Consider the following 19,296-nt stretch of genomic DNA (forward strand, 5'->3'; position numbering starts at 1 on the left):
AACAAAATAGCGCACGTTAGAAGTTTTGGAACCTAGTCAAAAGCATGAATTTGGATATTATTTTAATTATATGTATTTGTATAATAGCGTGAACGAAATAGGTGGCCTTACAGGGTCCAATATTTTGGACATTCACGGGACCCTTAAAAGATAGGGTACCTATCTATGCAAGAAAAAAATATTAGGTGTAAACAAAAACAACGCCACTTTTAATGGGCAAACTTTTTAGTTATATAAATACCTAACATGATTAATAAAAGTGACAAATTGGCAAACTTTTAAGTTATATAAGAAACATAAAATGAACTCTTTAATGATTTAGCTGTTTAGTTACATAAAGCGATGATATCCAAATACATATTTTCTAACTGGGTTCAGCAATAATCCTAACTGCACTGGATTCATTATATTTGAGGACCCTTAAAACCCATGCTCTTTTACGTTAGAGAACTTGATAGTTCAGTATCTATGTGTATTAGATTGTATGATCCTACCCATTGTAGACAGAATGTCCCAATCGCCAAGCTTTGTTTACCTTTGTGGTTTCCACGTTCATTTAGCATGTGTTATCTGCATTTTAGACATACCTCAGACTAGTGAACTGAGAATTTCTTCGTCCGTGCCGCCGGCAGTGGTCGTTAAAGGGGGACCAGCTGATGTGGAGCTTTGCAACAGTCCTGGATGTATCCATACAGGTACCCACAATATATTCAGTACCTTATAGATTAAGCATTAGAAAAAGCCTTCGTGAATTCGATACAATAATTGGTCGATATCTATTTCAATACTCAATACTCAATAACTTTATTGCATTCCATAATGTGTACAGGCTGGTGGGTAAAATTAAAAGAAACAATTATGGACCCTGTCGGGCACCCATTTCTTTCCCCAAATAACTATTTCAAAAGCTGGAAAAAAAAATTACAGGTAATGTTTAGAGAAAAAGTTGAATACTGCGGGTGATTGCAATAAAAAAGCTGCACCAAGGCCGGGTTCTGATGAAATAACACTCAATTGCTCACGACCCAGAAAAGTGAAAAGAAAATCTGTATTAACTAATTTTATTGTCACGTTTCAATCGACATTCTATTTTACTTTGAGACTGTCTAAATATTTCATTTGATTATTTTTACTGTAGCTTCCAAACTGCTGTTGAACATGGATGACAAGGTGGACCCTTGTGATGACTTCTACGACTTCGCTTGTGGTTCCTTCATGAAGAACACTCGCATACCTGATGACAAGACGTCAGTGAATACCTTCTCCATCATCACGGATCAGCTGCAGGAACAGATACGAGCCCTGTTGGATGAGCCTATTATTGAGAATGAGCCTAGGCCGTTTGCCTTGGCTAAGACTCTGTACCAGGCTTGCATGAACCGAAGTAAGTAGCACTTAAATATTTTACGTGTCAATTATGTAGTCATGTTTTCACCTGGAGTTTGACACGCACCGGGTCATGCGGTTACTGATGTGACGTAATCAACAACCTCCATGGTGTTACCAAGTCGGTAGATTGATGAGGAAATTACTAAAACTATGTCTATGTAGCCCCTCATAACTCACGCGATAACATGTAATTTTCGCGACAAAGCAGAACAGCAGGCACTAGTGCATTAGCAGGTGCACTCAACTTTTAATTATATTTCGCGACTATCCGCCGTACGCCATGAATTCTATTACCCGAGTAGCTACTTAACTTGTCATATTTCATTCAAACTTCCGCGTGATTGTTTTAAAATAATTGCCATTAAATTCTATAAACTATTTACGCAAAATCCAACAAAGTTTGGGCGCCAACGAGATAACCGTAAATTGGAAGCTAAGGTAAACAAACTTAATTCACTGTCAGTACCTACTTACCTACACTTTCGGAGAATGGCGCGGTTGTTATTATATTTTGAGTAGAATGCTTCCAAAGTAGTGTATAAGAAATTTTTCCAATACAAAAGTTTTAATGAATTTGTTTCTGCAATCTGTCATTAACGAGATAAGATGTTTATGCTGTCGACTAATATTTTTATCATCAGTGTAACTTTCCTAAATGTAGGACTTTAGTTCCGACCGGAGGAACCAGATTTACATCTAGGGCACGCGGATTAATGTCGCACTACGAATGTAGTTTCTCTCAATTCTAAACATTTCACAGAATTTTGTAAAGCATACTTAACTTGACCAATTATAGTAGGTAATAGTTAGTAAGTATAGTTACAACAACTATACTTACTAACTATTACCTACTATACTTACTTTTTTTTTATACGGTATAGTACTAAAACACTTTCTACAATCATAAACACGCATACAACTTGACAAATACTTGCAACATAAAACCCTTTCATTCGGAGTAAAAGACATAGAAATCACCGCGGCATAGGCTTGGTACATCGCGTGCATCTACACCCAGCGCAGGACATAATGAACTTAATTGCCACAATTATTATTTAACGGTTGCTCAAACCTGTTGTGGAATAAAATGTAGGTGAAAGTGAACTAAATCATGTTGCTTCCGTTATTTGCACAATCAGACTGACGTAAGTGATGTTTGATAAGAGCTGGGACACTGGATGTGTTCGGCGAAATGTAGCCGTAGAAGGACAACAAAAGTTCGCACTCCAGCGGCATACTAATTCACCTGAATGATACGACGGTGACAGTCGCGCCGTGCGTTGAACCACTTGCGGACATTTTAATTTGACGACAACCATGACTTCGAAAGAGAACACTGCCCAATTTTTTCCTTAGCTTTGTTATCACATTTGAAACGTTGTTAAAACGCTGTTATGTCAATTCCTGGAGTTTTTAGGGGTTAAGTAATATTGTAAAATGCTAATTTACATCGTGTCCACCAGCTGCAATCGAGTCTCGCGGCGTGCAGCCCCTGCTCGACATGCTGAAGAGGCTCGGCGGCTGGCCGGTGCTCGATGGAGACTCCTGGGACGAAAAGTCCTTCTCCTGGGAACAGTCTGTCTACAAATTCAGATCGGCCGGTTATTCCGTCGACTACTTCCTCGATTTCTCCATCAGCGTTGACGTGAAGAACTCCACCAAGCGTATCATCGATGTAAGAAATCAATAACATATCAGTGTGTGCTGCTTTTTTACAACTGTACATTGATTCGGTCGGCCGACCTTGTAGAAAGGAATAGGTGCATTTTTTTGTGAGTGCTCGTTATTTCTGACCACATAATGATGCGCTCGTTAGAGTTACTTAACTCTTACAGCTATATTTACAGCGAAGCGATTTTAGCTCAGCGAATTATATTGTTTGTTACGCGAATGTTTCAATATAATTATGTAATTAATGGTTCAACGTGCTAAGTCAAAGTTTTCTAACAGCTGGACCAGGCGTCTCTAGGTTTGAGCCGAGAGTACCTGAACCGTGGGTTCAGTGATAAGCTCGTGCAAGCTTACTACGAGTACATGGTCGACATCGCCACCCTGCTGGGAGCTGAGCGCGCCCGCGCAGAGGTTGATCTCAAGGAGTCGCTGCAATTCGAAATGAAACTTGCCAATGTAAGTCATAGCAATAATATAATAAATATAAAACGATTTATTCTATTAGAAGTTATTCGTAGGCCATAATAAAAATTGCTTATAAGCCTCGTTAACTTCGCTACAAATTCAATTAAGGCCCGTGAACAATTTTACACTGGTCGTCCAGCGGAGCATGGCTGGTATCGCCCAAGGTCTCGAGATATTTGTCGCATTTGACCTAATTGTGTCCGAGCCTTGGCCAAACATGTCAATCGAAAGGCGTTGCGGGTGTTTCAGCGTTAATATGTGTGACTTCTAAAATATTAAATAACTAAGACGAGGATTACTTTCACAGATTTCCTTGCCACTGGAGAAACGTCGTAATGCCACTAGCTTATATAACCCGATGACTATTGCCGAGCTGACCCAGAAGTTCCCTAAGTAAGTATTGTTACGATTATTTCCATTATATTTGATCTTGCTAGGCGGTGTTGTGTAAGACTTATAAGTATGCTTTGCTACCTGATACCTATTACATATCGATTGAGATAATTAAGAAAGTTGGAAAATAATGTGTTTGCTTCCTTATTGGTGCTGTGTCTATTGCGTTTGCGCTCATTATTGCACGTCCACGGCGCCATTGTTCAATGATATAATGAAATTAATGAATGTGACAGTTCTGGGATGGTACTATTGCCCTTTGTGAGCAATTTCGAAGGCAATATTTTCTTGTTATGGAATTCACCGTGAATTGGGCACAGATCAAATTGTATCATAGCTATAAGTTGAGGTTCTGTTACGTATGCTTCTGTTTACAACAACTAGTTTCTTGTAGAAAGTCCCTCAAACGGTATTTCCAGTTTATAATACGTAGCACGGTACCGTGCTGTCAGAGCACAATTTATAGGTAGTCATAATGATGAATAGCAGATCATCATTGAAAATCATATGATGGGAAAAAAGAAAAATTAGATTAGGTATGGAAAATCTTTCAAATAAATATAGGTGGAATATCCCATCCTATTCCTAGCATTTTCCCAACTATGTTGGGGTCAACTTCTAGTTAGGCGACTTTCATCAACCCGTGCGACTGTTACTTAACTATGAACCTCCACAGAGGTATATTTACAATCATGTAAGAATAAGTACTTATAAAAACGATGACGTCACAGGATCCCATGGCTGGAGTACATCAACCGGCTTCTCGCCCCTCACGTGACCATTGGAATGGACGAAATCACCATCGTTAGCGTGCCTAAATACATTTCTGATCTCGAGGTTAGTATATTATATACAATTTCTACTGTTATATTCTAGAGCCTAGGCCTTAAGGCACTTCCAAAACATCTGTAATAACTGTTTTGTTTTTATGAAAAAACGTCTTGTTACTATATGCTTGCATTCCACGTTCATTGTTCAATTGCCACAATCTTGCAAGCGGCGTAAAATGTACAATCTCAAAGAACTAACCTGGTCCTAGGTTTTATATAAGTATTCAGGTTTTGGTATTGCAAAAACAAATCGATTTGCTATTTTATTAGCTACCTAAGCTATCACGTGAGGCAGATAACAAAAGCAAATTTAAGTAATACCTTAAAGCTAATGGTCCTTATACGAGCAATTTCTGAAATATGGATATTGATAATTGTATTAATTCAGAGCGCAGTAGGTAAAAGACTCCGATAATTGAGTTGTCCTGGAACTCCAGGTTCCCACGCCATGATTATTGAAGCTTCATTAATTATCTTAATACAATCAAAAAACTTCGTGAAGTTACTCAGTTACTTTGATGTTGCACTTTAACATGGCTTTCTCATCTGCCGAGCCTTTTCCCAACTATGTTGGGTTCGGCTTCCAGTCTAACCGGATGCAGCTGAGTACCAGCGTTTTACAAGAAGCGACTGCCTATATGATCTCCTCAACCCAGTTACCCGGGCAACCCAATACCTCTTGATAAGACTGTTGTCAGACTTACTGGCTTCTGACTACCCGTAACGACTACCAAGGATGTTCAATTACAGCCAGGACCTACAGTTTAACGTGTCCGCCATTGCTTTCTATAGTTCGGCCATTCAGAGAATGCGTTCCTGACACGTCGCGATTGAACTGACGACGTAACTTTGCAATGGCGTTGCAGTTACGATAAAAATATTTTTGCTGGTTGTTTACCGTTTTAACAATTGAGGAGCATTAAAACAACATTATTATATCAATAATCAATGAATGTAGTTACGTCGTCAGTTTAATCGCGACGTGTCAGGAACGCATTCTCTGAATGGCCGAACTATAGTAAATTGAATATCACACAGGTACTCTTCTGGAATGTCTGCACATTCTATAAAAAAAGACGATCGTGGAACACACAACATGGTGTTATGTTAATACAAATTGTCTTGACAGGTCCTTCTGGAGAAGACGCCAAAGCGTGTGCAAGCTAACTACGTGATGTGGCGTGTGGCTGGCGCGTCCGTCTCCTACCTGACTGACAGCTTGCGTCGCCGTCAGCTCGCGTACGTCACTGCTCTATCCGGCAAGACTGAACGGGAGAGTAGGTGGAAGGAGTGTGCTGATACCACCAGTGTTAGGTATGTATGATGGTGTAACTGATTGTTCTCCGTTCTCATTTTGAAAGCGGTTCAATCTGGTTTTGATCGTGGAGCTGCCTACTATGTTTTATGTATGGTCGTAGCGTCAGACTTCATGATGTTTCTTGCCCACATTCTTCAGAATTTCTACAGATTTCCCATAGCTACTTGATTCCATAGGCTTCGCCAATCTTCCGTTATCACAACCCCTTTTTATTTTCCCACTGAAGGGTGATTTCAGACTTCCTCAAGATATTTTCCTTCACATTCACTATCTATGGTGTCTAAGATAAACTTAGGTCAGTTAAGTACATTGTTACATGCCTGACCAGGAATCGAACCGTCTCTTGAGAAACCGGTGCCTTAATTTATAGAACACCAATAGCCGTCTATGGCTGTTAGTGCAAATTTTATTCCTCTATCGTCCATATCCAACTTTTGGTCTCCAGTTACCGAAGACTTGCATACCCTAGTGTACAAACGGCCTTAGTCTTCCAATAAATACATTGTGTAGTTAACACATTACTGGGATTTCAGCACGTGTCCTTGCCAATGGTATTGTAATAACAAATGAGGTAGCTCATTTCGTATTTCCATTATAGTCAACGATTCAAAACTATGTTTGCGGACACGTGTCACCAACTGATAAGGCGTAGCTAAATGGTAAAATATGCAGATGCTTTGTATCACGTTCCGAACAATATGAATAACGGACTTATCTACACAAAGATAGTTTATAAAAACATTCAATGTTTCACATTCTTCTATGTACTTGGGAAAACATGTTATTTTGTTGCGAAGAAACAATAAAAGATTTTTTTTTCAGTATGTCGATCGCTGTGGGAGCTCTGTACATAAGGAAGTATTTCAATGAAAACTCAAAAGCTAATGCCTTGGAGATGGTGAACGATATCAGGTAGTTACATTTTATAATAATGATCAAATAAAGATATTTCTTTAAAAGGATAGTAATTCACATCAATAATTTAAAAAGGGCACATAGAAGCCTACCTATCAATTTAAAATTCTTATCTCTAAAAAGTTTTTGGTTTTCTATATATTATATATTATTAACTTTATATTTTACTCACAGACAACAATTTCGCAAGACACTGAACGAGGTAGACTGGATGGACGAGAAGACTCGTAAAGCCGCGCTGGAGAAAGCTGACTCCATGTCATCGCACATCGCATACCCCAGTGAAATGTTGGACAATGACAAGCTTACCAAATTCTACGAAGGGGTAAGTCAAATATCATCAGCCTTCTTTTGTTTAACTACAGGGCGTAGACCTCTTCTCATACAGAGAAGGAATGAGCGTTAATCGCTAGGCTTGCTCAAGATGTTCAATTGTTTATTGGTATGGAAAAACATGTTCTATTGTTAGTATGCCTTGGCTTATTAAGGTGTTCCTGGAAGTAAAGACTGTCTAAGTTACGAGTTTCTCCACGTGCCACGTTCATTTCCCGCTTAGATCCTATTCTTACATACAGGAAAATCCAGGCAACTAGAAGAATGGGTATAAGTAGAAAGTTAAAAAATGTTTATTTGCTAAAAGTAACTTACAGTATGCATATATTTAAATTGAGCCACAAACTAAGCACAGCTCGTAAGTTGTGGCTCAAAAAAAATCTCAAGAACAACTAAAAATGACGAAACATAAGCTGCTTTTTCTGAAGCAATAATTACAACAGCAATATTTTTTGTCTTCTAGTTGGAAATGTCATCTGACAAGCTCATGGAGTCCGTCCTGAACCTCACACTGTTCGGCACCGAGTACCTGTTCGGCAAACTTCGGGAGCCAGTCAACAAGACCGACTGGGTGACCCACGGCCGCCCCGCCATCGTCAACGCCTTCTACTCTTCTATTGAGAACAGCATTCGTAAGTTAAACTTCACGACAAGAAATCTATTCTTCTAGTGAAACGATTGAGTTGAAGCCCAAAAAGTCGTCCTTTTTATTTTTGCAATCACCATGAATGATAACTTAGTCCCTCAATTGGAATGTATCAGAAGTGCGGCTCATTTTAATACTTTTTCCCGTTTTTTATGCAGAGTTCCCGGCCGGTATCCTGCAAGGTGCTTTCTTCTCTGCTAAGCGTCCCGCCTACATGAACTACGGAGCCATTGGTTTCGTCATTGGACACGAAATTACTCACGGTTTTGATGACCAGGCAAGTACCTCATGCTAAATATTTGAAATATGAAAAAACGAAGATTTAGAAAGATTTGGATTCGTTCTAAACGTAATATGTTATCAATATGTTTTCAGGGTCGCCAATTCGATAGGAACGGAAACCTAGTGGACTGGTGGCAGGAGATGACCAAGCAGAAGTACCTCGAGAAAGCCAAATGTATTATTGATCAGTATTCCAACTACACCGTCGAAGAAGTAGGCCTCAAGGTAACTTAACAGATCCTTTTTTTCTCAAAAATCTTGTTGTTGGTAGAAGACTTATTTTGTGACTGAAAAAAATATTCCTTTCCAGCTGAATGGAGTGAACACCCAAGGCGAGAACATCGCAGACAACGGCGGAATCAAGGAAGCGTACTATGCCTACCAGGCGTGGACCCACCGACACGGAGAGGAAGCAAGACTGCCAGGTCTAGAGAAATACACACCTAAACAGGTACGTCACCTCAATTTCCTCATACCTTCACAAACATTTCAGCAATTTGTGGTGCAATTAATATTGCATTCTAAGATTACAGTACCATGTAACAAGTGTCAACTTAAATCAATCTTCAACAAAGTTTTTGCCTAATTATTAGTTAACGGATGATTACCTAAAGGCAGCGATGGATATCGCGGAGCGCAACAGCGGTTAGATAAGTTTGTTGGTTGCAGCTATTCTGGCTGAGCGCGGCGAACACGTGGTGCGCGGTGTACCGGAACGAGGCGATCAAGCTGCGCATCACGACCGGCTTCCACGCGCCCGGCCGCTTCCGCGTCGTCGGCCCGCTGTCCAACATGGAGGAGTTCGCCGAGGACTTCAAGTGCCCCGCCGGCTCGCCCATGAACCCACACAACAAGTGCAAAGTGTGGTAGTGCCTCCGTACCGCCGCCGCCTCTCGAACACTGACATGCATGGTGCATGATGCGCCCACTCACGAGCTACCCACACGTCCACCCGAACATTCGACATTACACACAGTTCGCCTCCTGTACTTAACCGTGTGACGTACATGCGAATAAATTCAATCTCACACTATTTATCTAAACAATTCGATTCTATAGTACTTACGTATTTGTAGCTCGGCTGTGCTAACGCGATGAACCTACACCTAGACTATGGTTAGTGCAACTTTGTGGGTGTTAAATTGAGTTTTTAGATGTCACCTGATATTTCGATGTTGTTAAATAAACTTGTAAATAGATTAGCTGAATTGTGTTTTTAGATAGTTTTATATTCTTATCACAAGCTACGACTCCAGATACATGTAGATTTGGGTGAGACTTTAGACTGAGCACAGAACATTAGATATTCGACGGGTATACACAATGTATAGGTATTATGCAATCGTGTACATTAGAAGCCGACGCCCTGTTTAATGTAAAGCCTGCATGTAACAAGAGCTGTTACGATTAGTGTTTCATATTTATTGGAGCCGCAGTTACAGGCCGCCGAGCAGAAACCATTCGATTTTTATTAATAATATTATATTACTAAACAATTGTATTATTATCTGTAGGAACTATTACTGCGGCTGTTAGTGTATTAATGTACTAATACTGTATCGAATCTCACTTGTATGTGAATATGAAACGAACAGTGATAATTTAATTTAAACTTAAGTACCTAGTTAGTAGCGATTTTGGATACAATCGTATTGTTGTAAATCATTGAAACATCAATATAAGATAATTTTTATCAATTACCGCTTTTTATTTGACCCAAATTTCCTAGATCATATGATTACCAAAGATACAACATACAAGGATTATTTAAACTATTACTTATTTGGTTACCGAACTACAAAACTAAAGTTCAATAGACCACTAATATTATTTTGAAAGTCTAAACATGCATAAAAGAAACACAGATTGATATTGATGCTGATCGTTTATTTCTTGAGAAATAAATACACACAGAAATATTGTACGGACACTACATATGCATTGTATGTATTTCGATAATTAAAACGACATTAATATTGCGATTTAACGCTACAGTTTACAAGCAGTCGGGATATTTAAATCCTACGATCTACCAGTCGGCATGGATAAACTATAGAGCCCTACTCCATACGCTAAAGTTACCCAGATTTTGAAAAAACACTATTAATTATAAAGCTGTATTTATTTAGTCTTGTTATCTAAGTATCTTTAATGAATGTATAGGGCCCGTCATTGGCTAAAACATTTCGATCAACTATATTATTAAAAGTTTGAGTGAATCATCATCGCTACCGAATATGATTATGTAGACATAATATATATAATTTTCTTAGTAGCCCCCTAATAAATATCTGCAATAAGATGAATAAATTCATTTACTGGTATTCATAAAAGTGACTAACAAAGCAAGATAAAATATGTTCAGATAGCGTTCTAATATATTTTAACGAACATATTGATTGTAATTAGATAAATAAGGGTCCAGCCACAGTCAGTCTCATGAATCGCACTCCTGCGCACCGCGCCTCTATAAACACCCAAACAGCACCCGCAGATAGCTTCTTCCCGCCACTTATCTATCACTGTGAATGCATCCTTACCGTACAGTTACAAAGTCTAAAATGTAACGACCGTATTCTATAAACAAGAAACGATCCTTTTGCTTACGAATAGTAGATATTTGACGTTTGTTCTGAGTCTGTTAAATAGCATAATTGTAAACAAAATGAATGGTTACTTGTTTATAAAAACCGGCCAAGTCAAATCTATAAAGACAACACTAAAAAAATAGCTGCAAGTGTAAATAAATAAAATAGTAAAATCTGAGATCACGAAAATAATGTGCATTAGACTGCAATACTATAATAGCCTGTGTCGGATATTATTTCATGATGTGTTCAAATATCAAGTGACTAGTTTGTAGATAGTGCTGTGCGTTTCGATCTCAAAGTTTATCGATATTTGAATAATCATACATGCCATTAAGCCCAAATATTAAACCAAAAGACGCACCGCTCTAAACAATTAAATTAGATCCTATTTTAAGAACTTTCATCAAAATAGGTGTTAGCAATTTTATTGTCAAATACTCTAAAACTCTATCTATCATACTCCTTTACCAAATTCTTTTTCTATCAAAACCGAGCTCAAGGTTTTTACGCGACGATGTAAAAAATATGTTCTTCATATTTCTTCGAAAATGTTAGATTTGAATACAGTACAGCTTTCATTTGTTTTCCTATTATTTACACCACAAGACGTGGAGGAACATATTCACAAGTCACCAATGTTATTTGATTACTTTGAGACATTCAATAGATTGCGTAATTCGATTTTTTACAGACCACCAGATCATTAACCTTCCACTAGTGATAAGGCTAAAAATCTATATTATCCTTAGTCCTTCAACATTTGACATCCAAGTCTGATTCCGTCATTATCACAAAGCAACGCTACCTCAAACATAATGATTACTTGTGTTCACCAATTCGCTATTTCTATCGCCTACAAGCACCAAAATTCATACCTTTATAAATCATATATAGCCAGTTTCACTGGTTACTGATAAAGTTTCTGATAGCCTGTCAGGAACTTATCTGACTGATGTACTATAAATTTTCGTTTCACATGTTCAAAAAGCCTTATCAGTATGGTAGATAGGATTAATAATAATATAATAAATCATTTATTTCAGAGTCCATACTTATTACAATAAATTCCGTTAATAAAGGATAAAAAATGTCACGAGATTAAACAAAAAAAAAACAAACTCACAAATAAAATTCATTTAATAAATTAAAGAGAAATAAAATATATTAAAATGTACGGAAGTCAATTTAAATTAATGACTTATTGGATAGCTAACTGACACTTTATCAATGACCAGTGAAACAGGACCTAAATCTTGCGAGTTAGAAACACGCATCTCGCACTTTTTCTCATACAAAACCAATACAAAATACCCACACATTTTAATATCGATATGAGCATGTAATTGTCACAGCACTAACATATTTCCATATTTGACTTTAATTAGGTACAGTGCTTTTGCGAGAAAAGTTAAGTTCATGAACTTATTCAAATTCTTGATAAGACAAAGTCTTCGAGAGAAAACTTACCTTTGAGATCAAAAAACACTGCATCGAAAATGCCTAATTAACGGCACATGACTATAATTAAATACTATAGGTAATTAATACTTAACGACAACCATCTTGCGTCCCTTAATGACTACCATAGTAATATCATTTACGAACAAACACCGTTACGAGTATCATATACCTGTATTTGGACAAATCGATAGTTTTTCACGGTGCGAAGTATCGATAAGATTGAGTGGAGAAAATCGATTATAATCGATGTGTTTAGTCCTCCGAGCATGGTGAACATTCTTCGGACGGTAGTCGCGGCTTTAAGAAGATCAAGAATGCTAAGAGACGGTCGTTTGCAGCGTCAGAGCCCCTGTACAAGAAAAAATAAATATTACGGATTAACTGCCACACTCAGAGTCAGTTAATGGTTACTTAAGTGGCTCCTTAGTATAGATTTAAAAAAGCTCACTCTCAGAGACAATTAATGATCCGTTAGCATCCCTTAATGACAATTAAAGTTAAGTAAAGCAAAACCTTTACTTAACTTGCTAATGATTGATTTTGACATTTATGTTTGAGGTTATAAAAGTAAATAAAATATTTTAAAAAGTCTCAGGAATAGGAATGTTTTAACAATAAAGTAAAGATGAGTGATTTGCTTGACTTTATTGATTTTGTAGACTATACCAGAAGGTTTAGAGTAGTGGGGCCAAATAAGAAGCCCAGGAGGAGTAACTTTAGAAGTCTATAGGAATATAAAAGGGTATTTTTCTATCAATGTTCAAGCAGTCACTGGGACAAACTTGGAATTTTATGATCTAGTAGCCCGGTGGCCTGGCAGTACCCATGATAGTTTTATTTATAACAGCAGTGCAAGTAAACAAAGACTGAATACTGGTGTGTTAAAAGGGATAATTTTAGGGGACAGCGGGTATGCAGTTAGCAATGTGCTATAGTTCGGCCATTCAGAGAATGCGTTCCTGACACGTCGCGATTGAACTGACGACGTAACTACATTCATTGATTATTGATATAATAATGTTGTTTTAATGCTCCTCAATTGTTAAAACGGTAAACAACCAGCAAAAATATTTTTATCGTAACTGCAACGCCATTGCAAAGTTACGTCGTCAGTTCAATCGAACTATAATGACACCGTTTTTATCACCAAATTCAACTGCACAAGAAAACTACAACAGAAGCCAAATAAAATATAATGTGGAATACTGTGGAAAGATGCTTTGGCATTTGGAAAAGAAGATTTCCTTGTCTCCAACTTGGCATGGGCATTAAGATGGATACAGTTGTGGCTGTTATATGTGCTTGTGCTACACTGCATAATATTTCTTTACAGGTTGATGATTTTTTTCCAAAGAACTGGGAATCTCCTCATATTGAGAATGATGATGTTGTCCTGAGTGAAAGGCGTGAAAGCACAACCAACAGCAATGGATTTTTGGTGCGACAATCTATAGTTGATAGATTTTTCTCATAATATAATTTTTAATAAATAAAAATCCATAAAATAAGAGGAATATTTTTTTAATTGTTGAACAAGAGGCCAATTATGTAGTACAAAGTTTATTTGACTTCCTCGTTGATCTAGTGGTCGCAAGCGCGGCTGCTGTGCTCGAGGTCTCGGGTTCGATTCCCGGGTCGGGCCGAAATCGCTTTTTGGGTTTTCTTAAACTTTCACAAAGCAGCCCGTAGTCTGGAAGTTGGTGATTGATTCCTGATTGAACTCCTGTGTTATACTATCCCATGCTGCTTGTTTCTTGGCGACTGACTTGCCATCTGTTATTTAAGATTCCACGATTGGTCTCTTTTTAACTAATTGTGCTAACAAAGCTTTTTCGTCCGCCGTGAAATTAGCCACACGTTTGCGTGGGGCTCTTGTTCCTGAAGACTCCTAAAATGAAACAAGCACAAGTTAAATTCTTCAAATACATATGTGCAGCTGCTAATGTACATAGAAACGAAACTTACCATGATAATATGTTAAGATAAAGCTATTTATTTCAGAGCTTATCACACTTTTCCACACACTTTTCTTTCCTGACGGTTAACGGAACAAGAATTTTAAACGTAACCTTGACACTGACAGTACAATATTGACAGTGATACCAGAAAAAAGTTTCCATGTACTTTATATCATTTACATGAAAATAGGTGTTTTTACGTAAAAACGATCCCGAAATTAACAAATTCTTATTTCTATTGTTGATATACAAGGTTTTAATGTATTTAAATAACAGTTTTTGCTACTTAATAATTTCACATTTTAAGGTGCGGCTACACCTTTCGTTTATCGATAAGCATTATCAAAGACAATTTGACGATACTCTGCCCTACGGATACTTAAAGCTGTCATTAACTAATGAACCCTTAAATTTCGTCTCTGGGATGTATCGTTCATTAACAGATTTAATGATAATTAGTTAAGGACTCATTAGGACTAATTTAAGTATCCATTCTGAGTGTGGCAGTAAGAGGAACTTTAAATAAGGAGGTAAGAGAGAAATAGGATATATTCGAAGTGTAGAATACTCACTCAACATCCATTTCGATACACAGCACGACATTATGTGGTTTTCCTTCTTCATCGAACCAACTGAAACGATAAAGTTTGGTTTAATGTTAGTGTACAACACTAACCACAACACCACAGTACAACACAACCGACTTCAAAAAAGGAGGTTCTCAGTTTGCTTTGTATGTATGTACCTATGAATGTTTGTGCACGATTACTTCACGTTTTTCTGAACCGATTTTGACCCGGTTCGGTGTATTGTTGAATTTGGTTGTTTTCTAATCCTATAAAGCCGAAGAGTTTGTTTTTTTTTTGTGAACACGCCAATCTCGAGATCTACTAGTCCAATTTGAAAAATTCTTTCAGTGTTAGATATCCCATTTATCAAGGAAAGCTATAGGCTTTCGGACCTTTTATCCGGGTCCGTGCAGAAGTTACCACGGGATACGGGTGAAACCGCTACTTTTTATTAACACAGAACGCGAGTGAGTAGGTAAAAACATACGAGTCAGTATACGGTGGTTCGGCATTCGGCGTGTTGGCGAACTTGGGTCGTCGCAGCGGGCCTGTCGCGACGGTGGATGTCTGAGCCGCGCGGAGTGACGACCGGCCGACGTGCCAGAACCCACGGCTCGCGGCACCAACGCCGTCTATGCGCTCGATACGAACCCAACCTGTGAATAATATTAGTTACTTATAACTTAGTTTAATTTTGTTTGCCTGTATTCAAGCCACAGACAAAAATATGATTTATGTTTGCTGTTGTTTAAATACAACTACTTTTACGGATTTTATCGCGGTATAAACGGGCAGACTGACTGCCTTTGACTATGGAGGCTGCAATAAATCCGAAAAGACGAAATTAAATAATATTAATATAACCGCGATAAAATCCGTAAAAGTAGTTTTATTGATGTCTAATATTCGCGTAAGTGCTAGAAATCAATATGCTACTGTTGGTAAAAAGTGACTGTTCATGAAAAGTTATCAATAATAGTCATCGATAACTTCTTTGACCATGCTGTTAATTATATGTGTCAAGCGTACACATGCATGATGCTACCAGATTTCTTTAATTTTGTAGTAAATGCAATACACAGGTTTAAAAGCTAGATCGCGAAGGAACACCAAATATTATTTACAAGCATTTATGACACGTATATTAAAATTAAAGATTAAATTTTTCTTTGAAACTTACCAGCAAATGTAGGTGGCCCATCAGGCTGGCAGTTAGCGCAGTAGCACCGCACCTGTCCCCACGAGACTGCCTGCCGCAGCGCCGGGTTGGGCATCACCAGCTTGTGCCAGAACTTCAGCACCAGGTGTAGATGCTCACAACCCTCGCCCGAAGCCTCCCACTCCGCCTCCAAGCTGTGTCCATCCCCTCCCTCGCCATCCAAGTGCAGAATATGATTCAAGTATTGGAAGTAAGTCGGCGAACAGTAGTCCGAAAATATATCGTGATGCGTCGACTCGTCTATTGACGAAGACTGTTCTTCAGTGAGATCAGGTAAGTTCCCTGTTTCTAAAGTGAGTGCATCCATTATCTCGTTGTCGAGATTGTCGACATCACTCGCCTCGGGATATCGGTCGTTGTGTCGGATGTTTGTGTCGCAGAACTGTTCGTGCACGGCCCCATCACACGCATCACCGACTCGCGACCCCACGCTGTACGTGTGACGGAGACCGCTCGAAGGCTCAAACTCCTCCATCGTATAACTAAAGTTGTGCGACGAATGACTCTTCTGAATCTGCCGGTTCACCAATTCATTGTTATCTCTGTTGCGTACTGGTAGGTTGAGACTCCGGTGCATGGGCGCGTCAGCTGGTATCTCTGACCGAGACTTCTCCTTGTTCTTGGCTTTCTTTGGCTTTTTCTTGAAAGGGTTGACTACGAGACCACTCTTCGGCTTCATCACGGGCTGGGGGATGGGAGTTGGTGTTCGGAACGGCAGCGGAGTGGGCACACGGTATGGCATGAAACTGAGTCCATGGCTTGGTCCGGCCGGCATGTATGGCGGCTCCCAAGGTGTGTTCGCTAGGTTATCCTGGCTGTAAGCTTTCTTCTTTTTCTTTGCGCTGGATTCTGGGTCTAGGGAAGAGTCGGCGTCTTCTTCATCAGAGAGATCATTGAAGGTGTCTTCGTGATTTTCAGTGATGACTGGCAGGTCCAGGGACGCGCCACTCGAGATGACGTATGGGTGGAGCAGAACGGAAACCTGAAATGAAGGGGTTCAATTTAACTATTTTACATACGATGTTACTTACAAATTACTACTTTGTATATTACTAGCTTCCGCCCGCGGCTTCGCCCGCGTCGAGTTCGGTTATAGCGCGATTCCAAAAGAACTCTTCAAAAGTCCGGGATAAAACTATCTTATGTTCTTTCTCAAGGTCAACTGTATCTCTGTACCCAATTTTATTAAAATAAGCTTAGCGTAACAGACAGACAGACAGAGTTACTTTCGCATTTATTATATTAGTAGGGATGTCATTTACTTGGTACTTTTTGCATGCACTAACTATATTTGTGTCTGTTAGTTACCTGACAGATACTGCCATAGAGATCGATGGTCGGGAAGATGTGACTGAACCGCCTCGGCACGGTGGCTATGCATCCGACCAGTTTCCCGTCCACTTGGAGGATCAGCTCGCTGGTGAAGCGGAAGTGGATGGTCAGCACAGACTGCTCCTTGAGGTCGTCCAGAGCCATGCCCATTGAGGAGTGGTACTGTAATGAGAGACGGAATTATTACTGTTGTTATACTTCTTCAAATGTAACAAATGTATGTCAAGTTTCTACCCGGTACGGAACATTTGGCAAGTGTACTCTTGCAAATAGAAAATTAGTTTTCGAATCGGAAAAATTAGGGAGTTTTCACAAAAATTTCCCTTATCTTTGCAAGGTCTGTTAAAAGTATAAAATATGCTGTTTTATTTTTAATTATAAGGTTATAAGCGTTACTCTTCCAAGAGCTTCTCATATACCAAAGAGTATAAACAGTATCTTCATCATATTTGGGGCTCAATTCTGCTAATTTTACTTAAGCGACATACGATTGATATCCAAGTGAGATTCAATTACGATTGAGGCATATCGCAATTTTTTGTTTTAAATAAATGTTTTTATCCTTTTCTGAGATTGAATAATTGATTTACGATTGCAATATGATTGTACAGCAGACTACCTTAAAGACCAATGGCAAACCAATTGATTGTCTTGGACCACGATTGGTTGCCAGGGTTAAAACTGCTATTGAGATTCAATTGGTAACCCATTCACACATTATTAAATTAGCGGAATTGAGCCCCTGGATGCTAGTGGGGTATGCTTACATAGTTTCCATTATCGTTGACGAGTCCACTCGAAAGCATCCAGCAGGGCGGTTCTAGATGCACCCCATTAGATGGGGTTTCCCCTGGCAGAATCCCCATCGCGCCTATGGTGACTGTGCCCATCCATTCATCGCACGTCTTGTCCACTCGGAACTGTAACAAGGCATATGCTGTGTGTGACATTGTGATTCAACAGACAAACATTTATTACAAACTTAAACTACTTTACTAAAAATAATATTATATACATGGTGTGTCGTTCACAATCACATTAAATCCTATCGCATATACTTTATGCCATTCTATGGCGAATTGTAAAAAACTAACCTAATCCATTCAGTGGTTTAGCCACAGGAGTAATTTTTCGTTTTATAATTTACAACATCATGTGTAAAGCAGAGATAAAGTTAGGAGTATCGAATGTTTTGATCAGTTGACAGCTGTCAGTTTTTAAGGAAGAATTTCAGTTGTTTGTAATGACTGACTTTTATATGGTGTTCTTATTTTCGCACACTTTTATTCTATTTACTTTGTTTGAAAAAATCATTTTTTTATTTTATTTTTTCGTATTTTTCTTTTTTGTTGTGTTAATCGACATATATTGACCAGTATATTTAATGTGATTGTGAACGACACACCCGATATATAAAACATAAAAACATTTATAAAAGAAAAGACAAACAATATGTAGTTTTGTTGGACATTATGTACCTTATAAAACTTAAAATGTACTTTTTGATCAATAAATATGTAAATACTGTGTCGTCATGTATTGTAACATAGATATTTTTCATTTTTTTTTATGTGGAGAAGTTTTATAGTTTAGAAAATAAGTGAGAGTTAAAAGTCGAAAGGTCGTTTTAAGTCGCCGAGCCAGCTGTGCAGTTGCGATGGGAAAATAGGTAAAAACATAACTCTGCTTAGCAATAAAGGAACTCTAGTTAGATAGCAATATTATGGTAAATCGTACTTAATTTATGTTAAATGTTTTTTTTAGTAGTAATCCAAAATAATTTAAAAATTTTATCATACATAATTGCCACGTCATCTAAATTCAAGGTTCAACTCTCTTTTATATCGTTTCATGGATAAGCAATTAATACAGAATAGTATTTTTATCTACCGTCTAGTAATAACGGCCGTTCCCTACATTTTAT

General features: G+C 38.3%; 2 protein-coding genes across 4 annotated transcripts in view; one reads left to right on the forward strand and one right to left on the reverse strand.

Moving 5' to 3' along the window:
- The window catches only part of LOC124644865 (neprilysin-2), a 34,073-nt gene extending 24,134 nt beyond the window's left edge, over window positions 1-9,939 (forward strand). For all 3 annotated transcript variants that reach the window (XM_047184497.1, XM_047184496.1, XM_047184495.1), the window contains exons 4-17: window positions 582-695; window positions 1,139-1,384; window positions 2,853-3,064; window positions 3,340-3,516; window positions 3,833-3,918; window positions 4,650-4,755; window positions 5,878-6,062; window positions 6,889-6,978; window positions 7,156-7,306; window positions 7,778-7,946; window positions 8,119-8,237; window positions 8,336-8,467; window positions 8,553-8,693; window positions 8,912-9,939. In XM_047184497.1, coding sequence (XP_047040453.1) covers window positions 582-695; window positions 1,139-1,384; window positions 2,853-3,064; window positions 3,340-3,516; window positions 3,833-3,918; window positions 4,650-4,755; window positions 5,878-6,062; window positions 6,889-6,978; window positions 7,156-7,306; window positions 7,778-7,946; window positions 8,119-8,237; window positions 8,336-8,467; window positions 8,553-8,693; window positions 8,912-9,112 — 2,129 coding nt within the window. In that variant the 3' untranslated portion in view covers window positions 9,113-9,939. The remainder of the gene's footprint in view (window positions 1-581; window positions 696-1,138; window positions 1,385-2,852; window positions 3,065-3,339; window positions 3,517-3,832; window positions 3,919-4,649; window positions 4,756-5,877; window positions 6,063-6,888; window positions 6,979-7,155; window positions 7,307-7,777; window positions 7,947-8,118; window positions 8,238-8,335; window positions 8,468-8,552; window positions 8,694-8,911) is intronic.
- A 169-nt stretch (window positions 9,940-10,108) lies between these two features.
- The window catches only part of LOC124644863 (neuralized-like protein 4), a 35,321-nt gene continuing 26,133 nt past the window's right edge, over window positions 10,109-19,296 (reverse strand). The window contains exons 26-31 of the mRNA XM_047184490.1: window positions 18,140-18,292; window positions 17,349-17,534; window positions 16,002-17,022; window positions 15,309-15,477; window positions 14,825-14,884; window positions 10,109-12,643 (exon numbers count right to left, since the gene is read on the reverse strand). Coding sequence (XP_047040446.1) covers window positions 12,547-12,643; window positions 14,825-14,884; window positions 15,309-15,477; window positions 16,002-17,022; window positions 17,349-17,534; window positions 18,140-18,292 — 1,686 coding nt within the window. The 3' untranslated portion in view covers window positions 10,109-12,546. The remainder of the gene's footprint in view (window positions 12,644-14,824; window positions 14,885-15,308; window positions 15,478-16,001; window positions 17,023-17,348; window positions 17,535-18,139; window positions 18,293-19,296) is intronic.

The sequence above is a fragment of the Helicoverpa zea genome, chromosome 31 (assembly GCF_022581195.2).
Source record: "Helicoverpa zea isolate HzStark_Cry1AcR chromosome 31, ilHelZeax1.1, whole genome shotgun sequence".
NCBI lineage: Eukaryota > Metazoa > Arthropoda > Insecta > Lepidoptera > Noctuidae > Helicoverpa > Helicoverpa zea.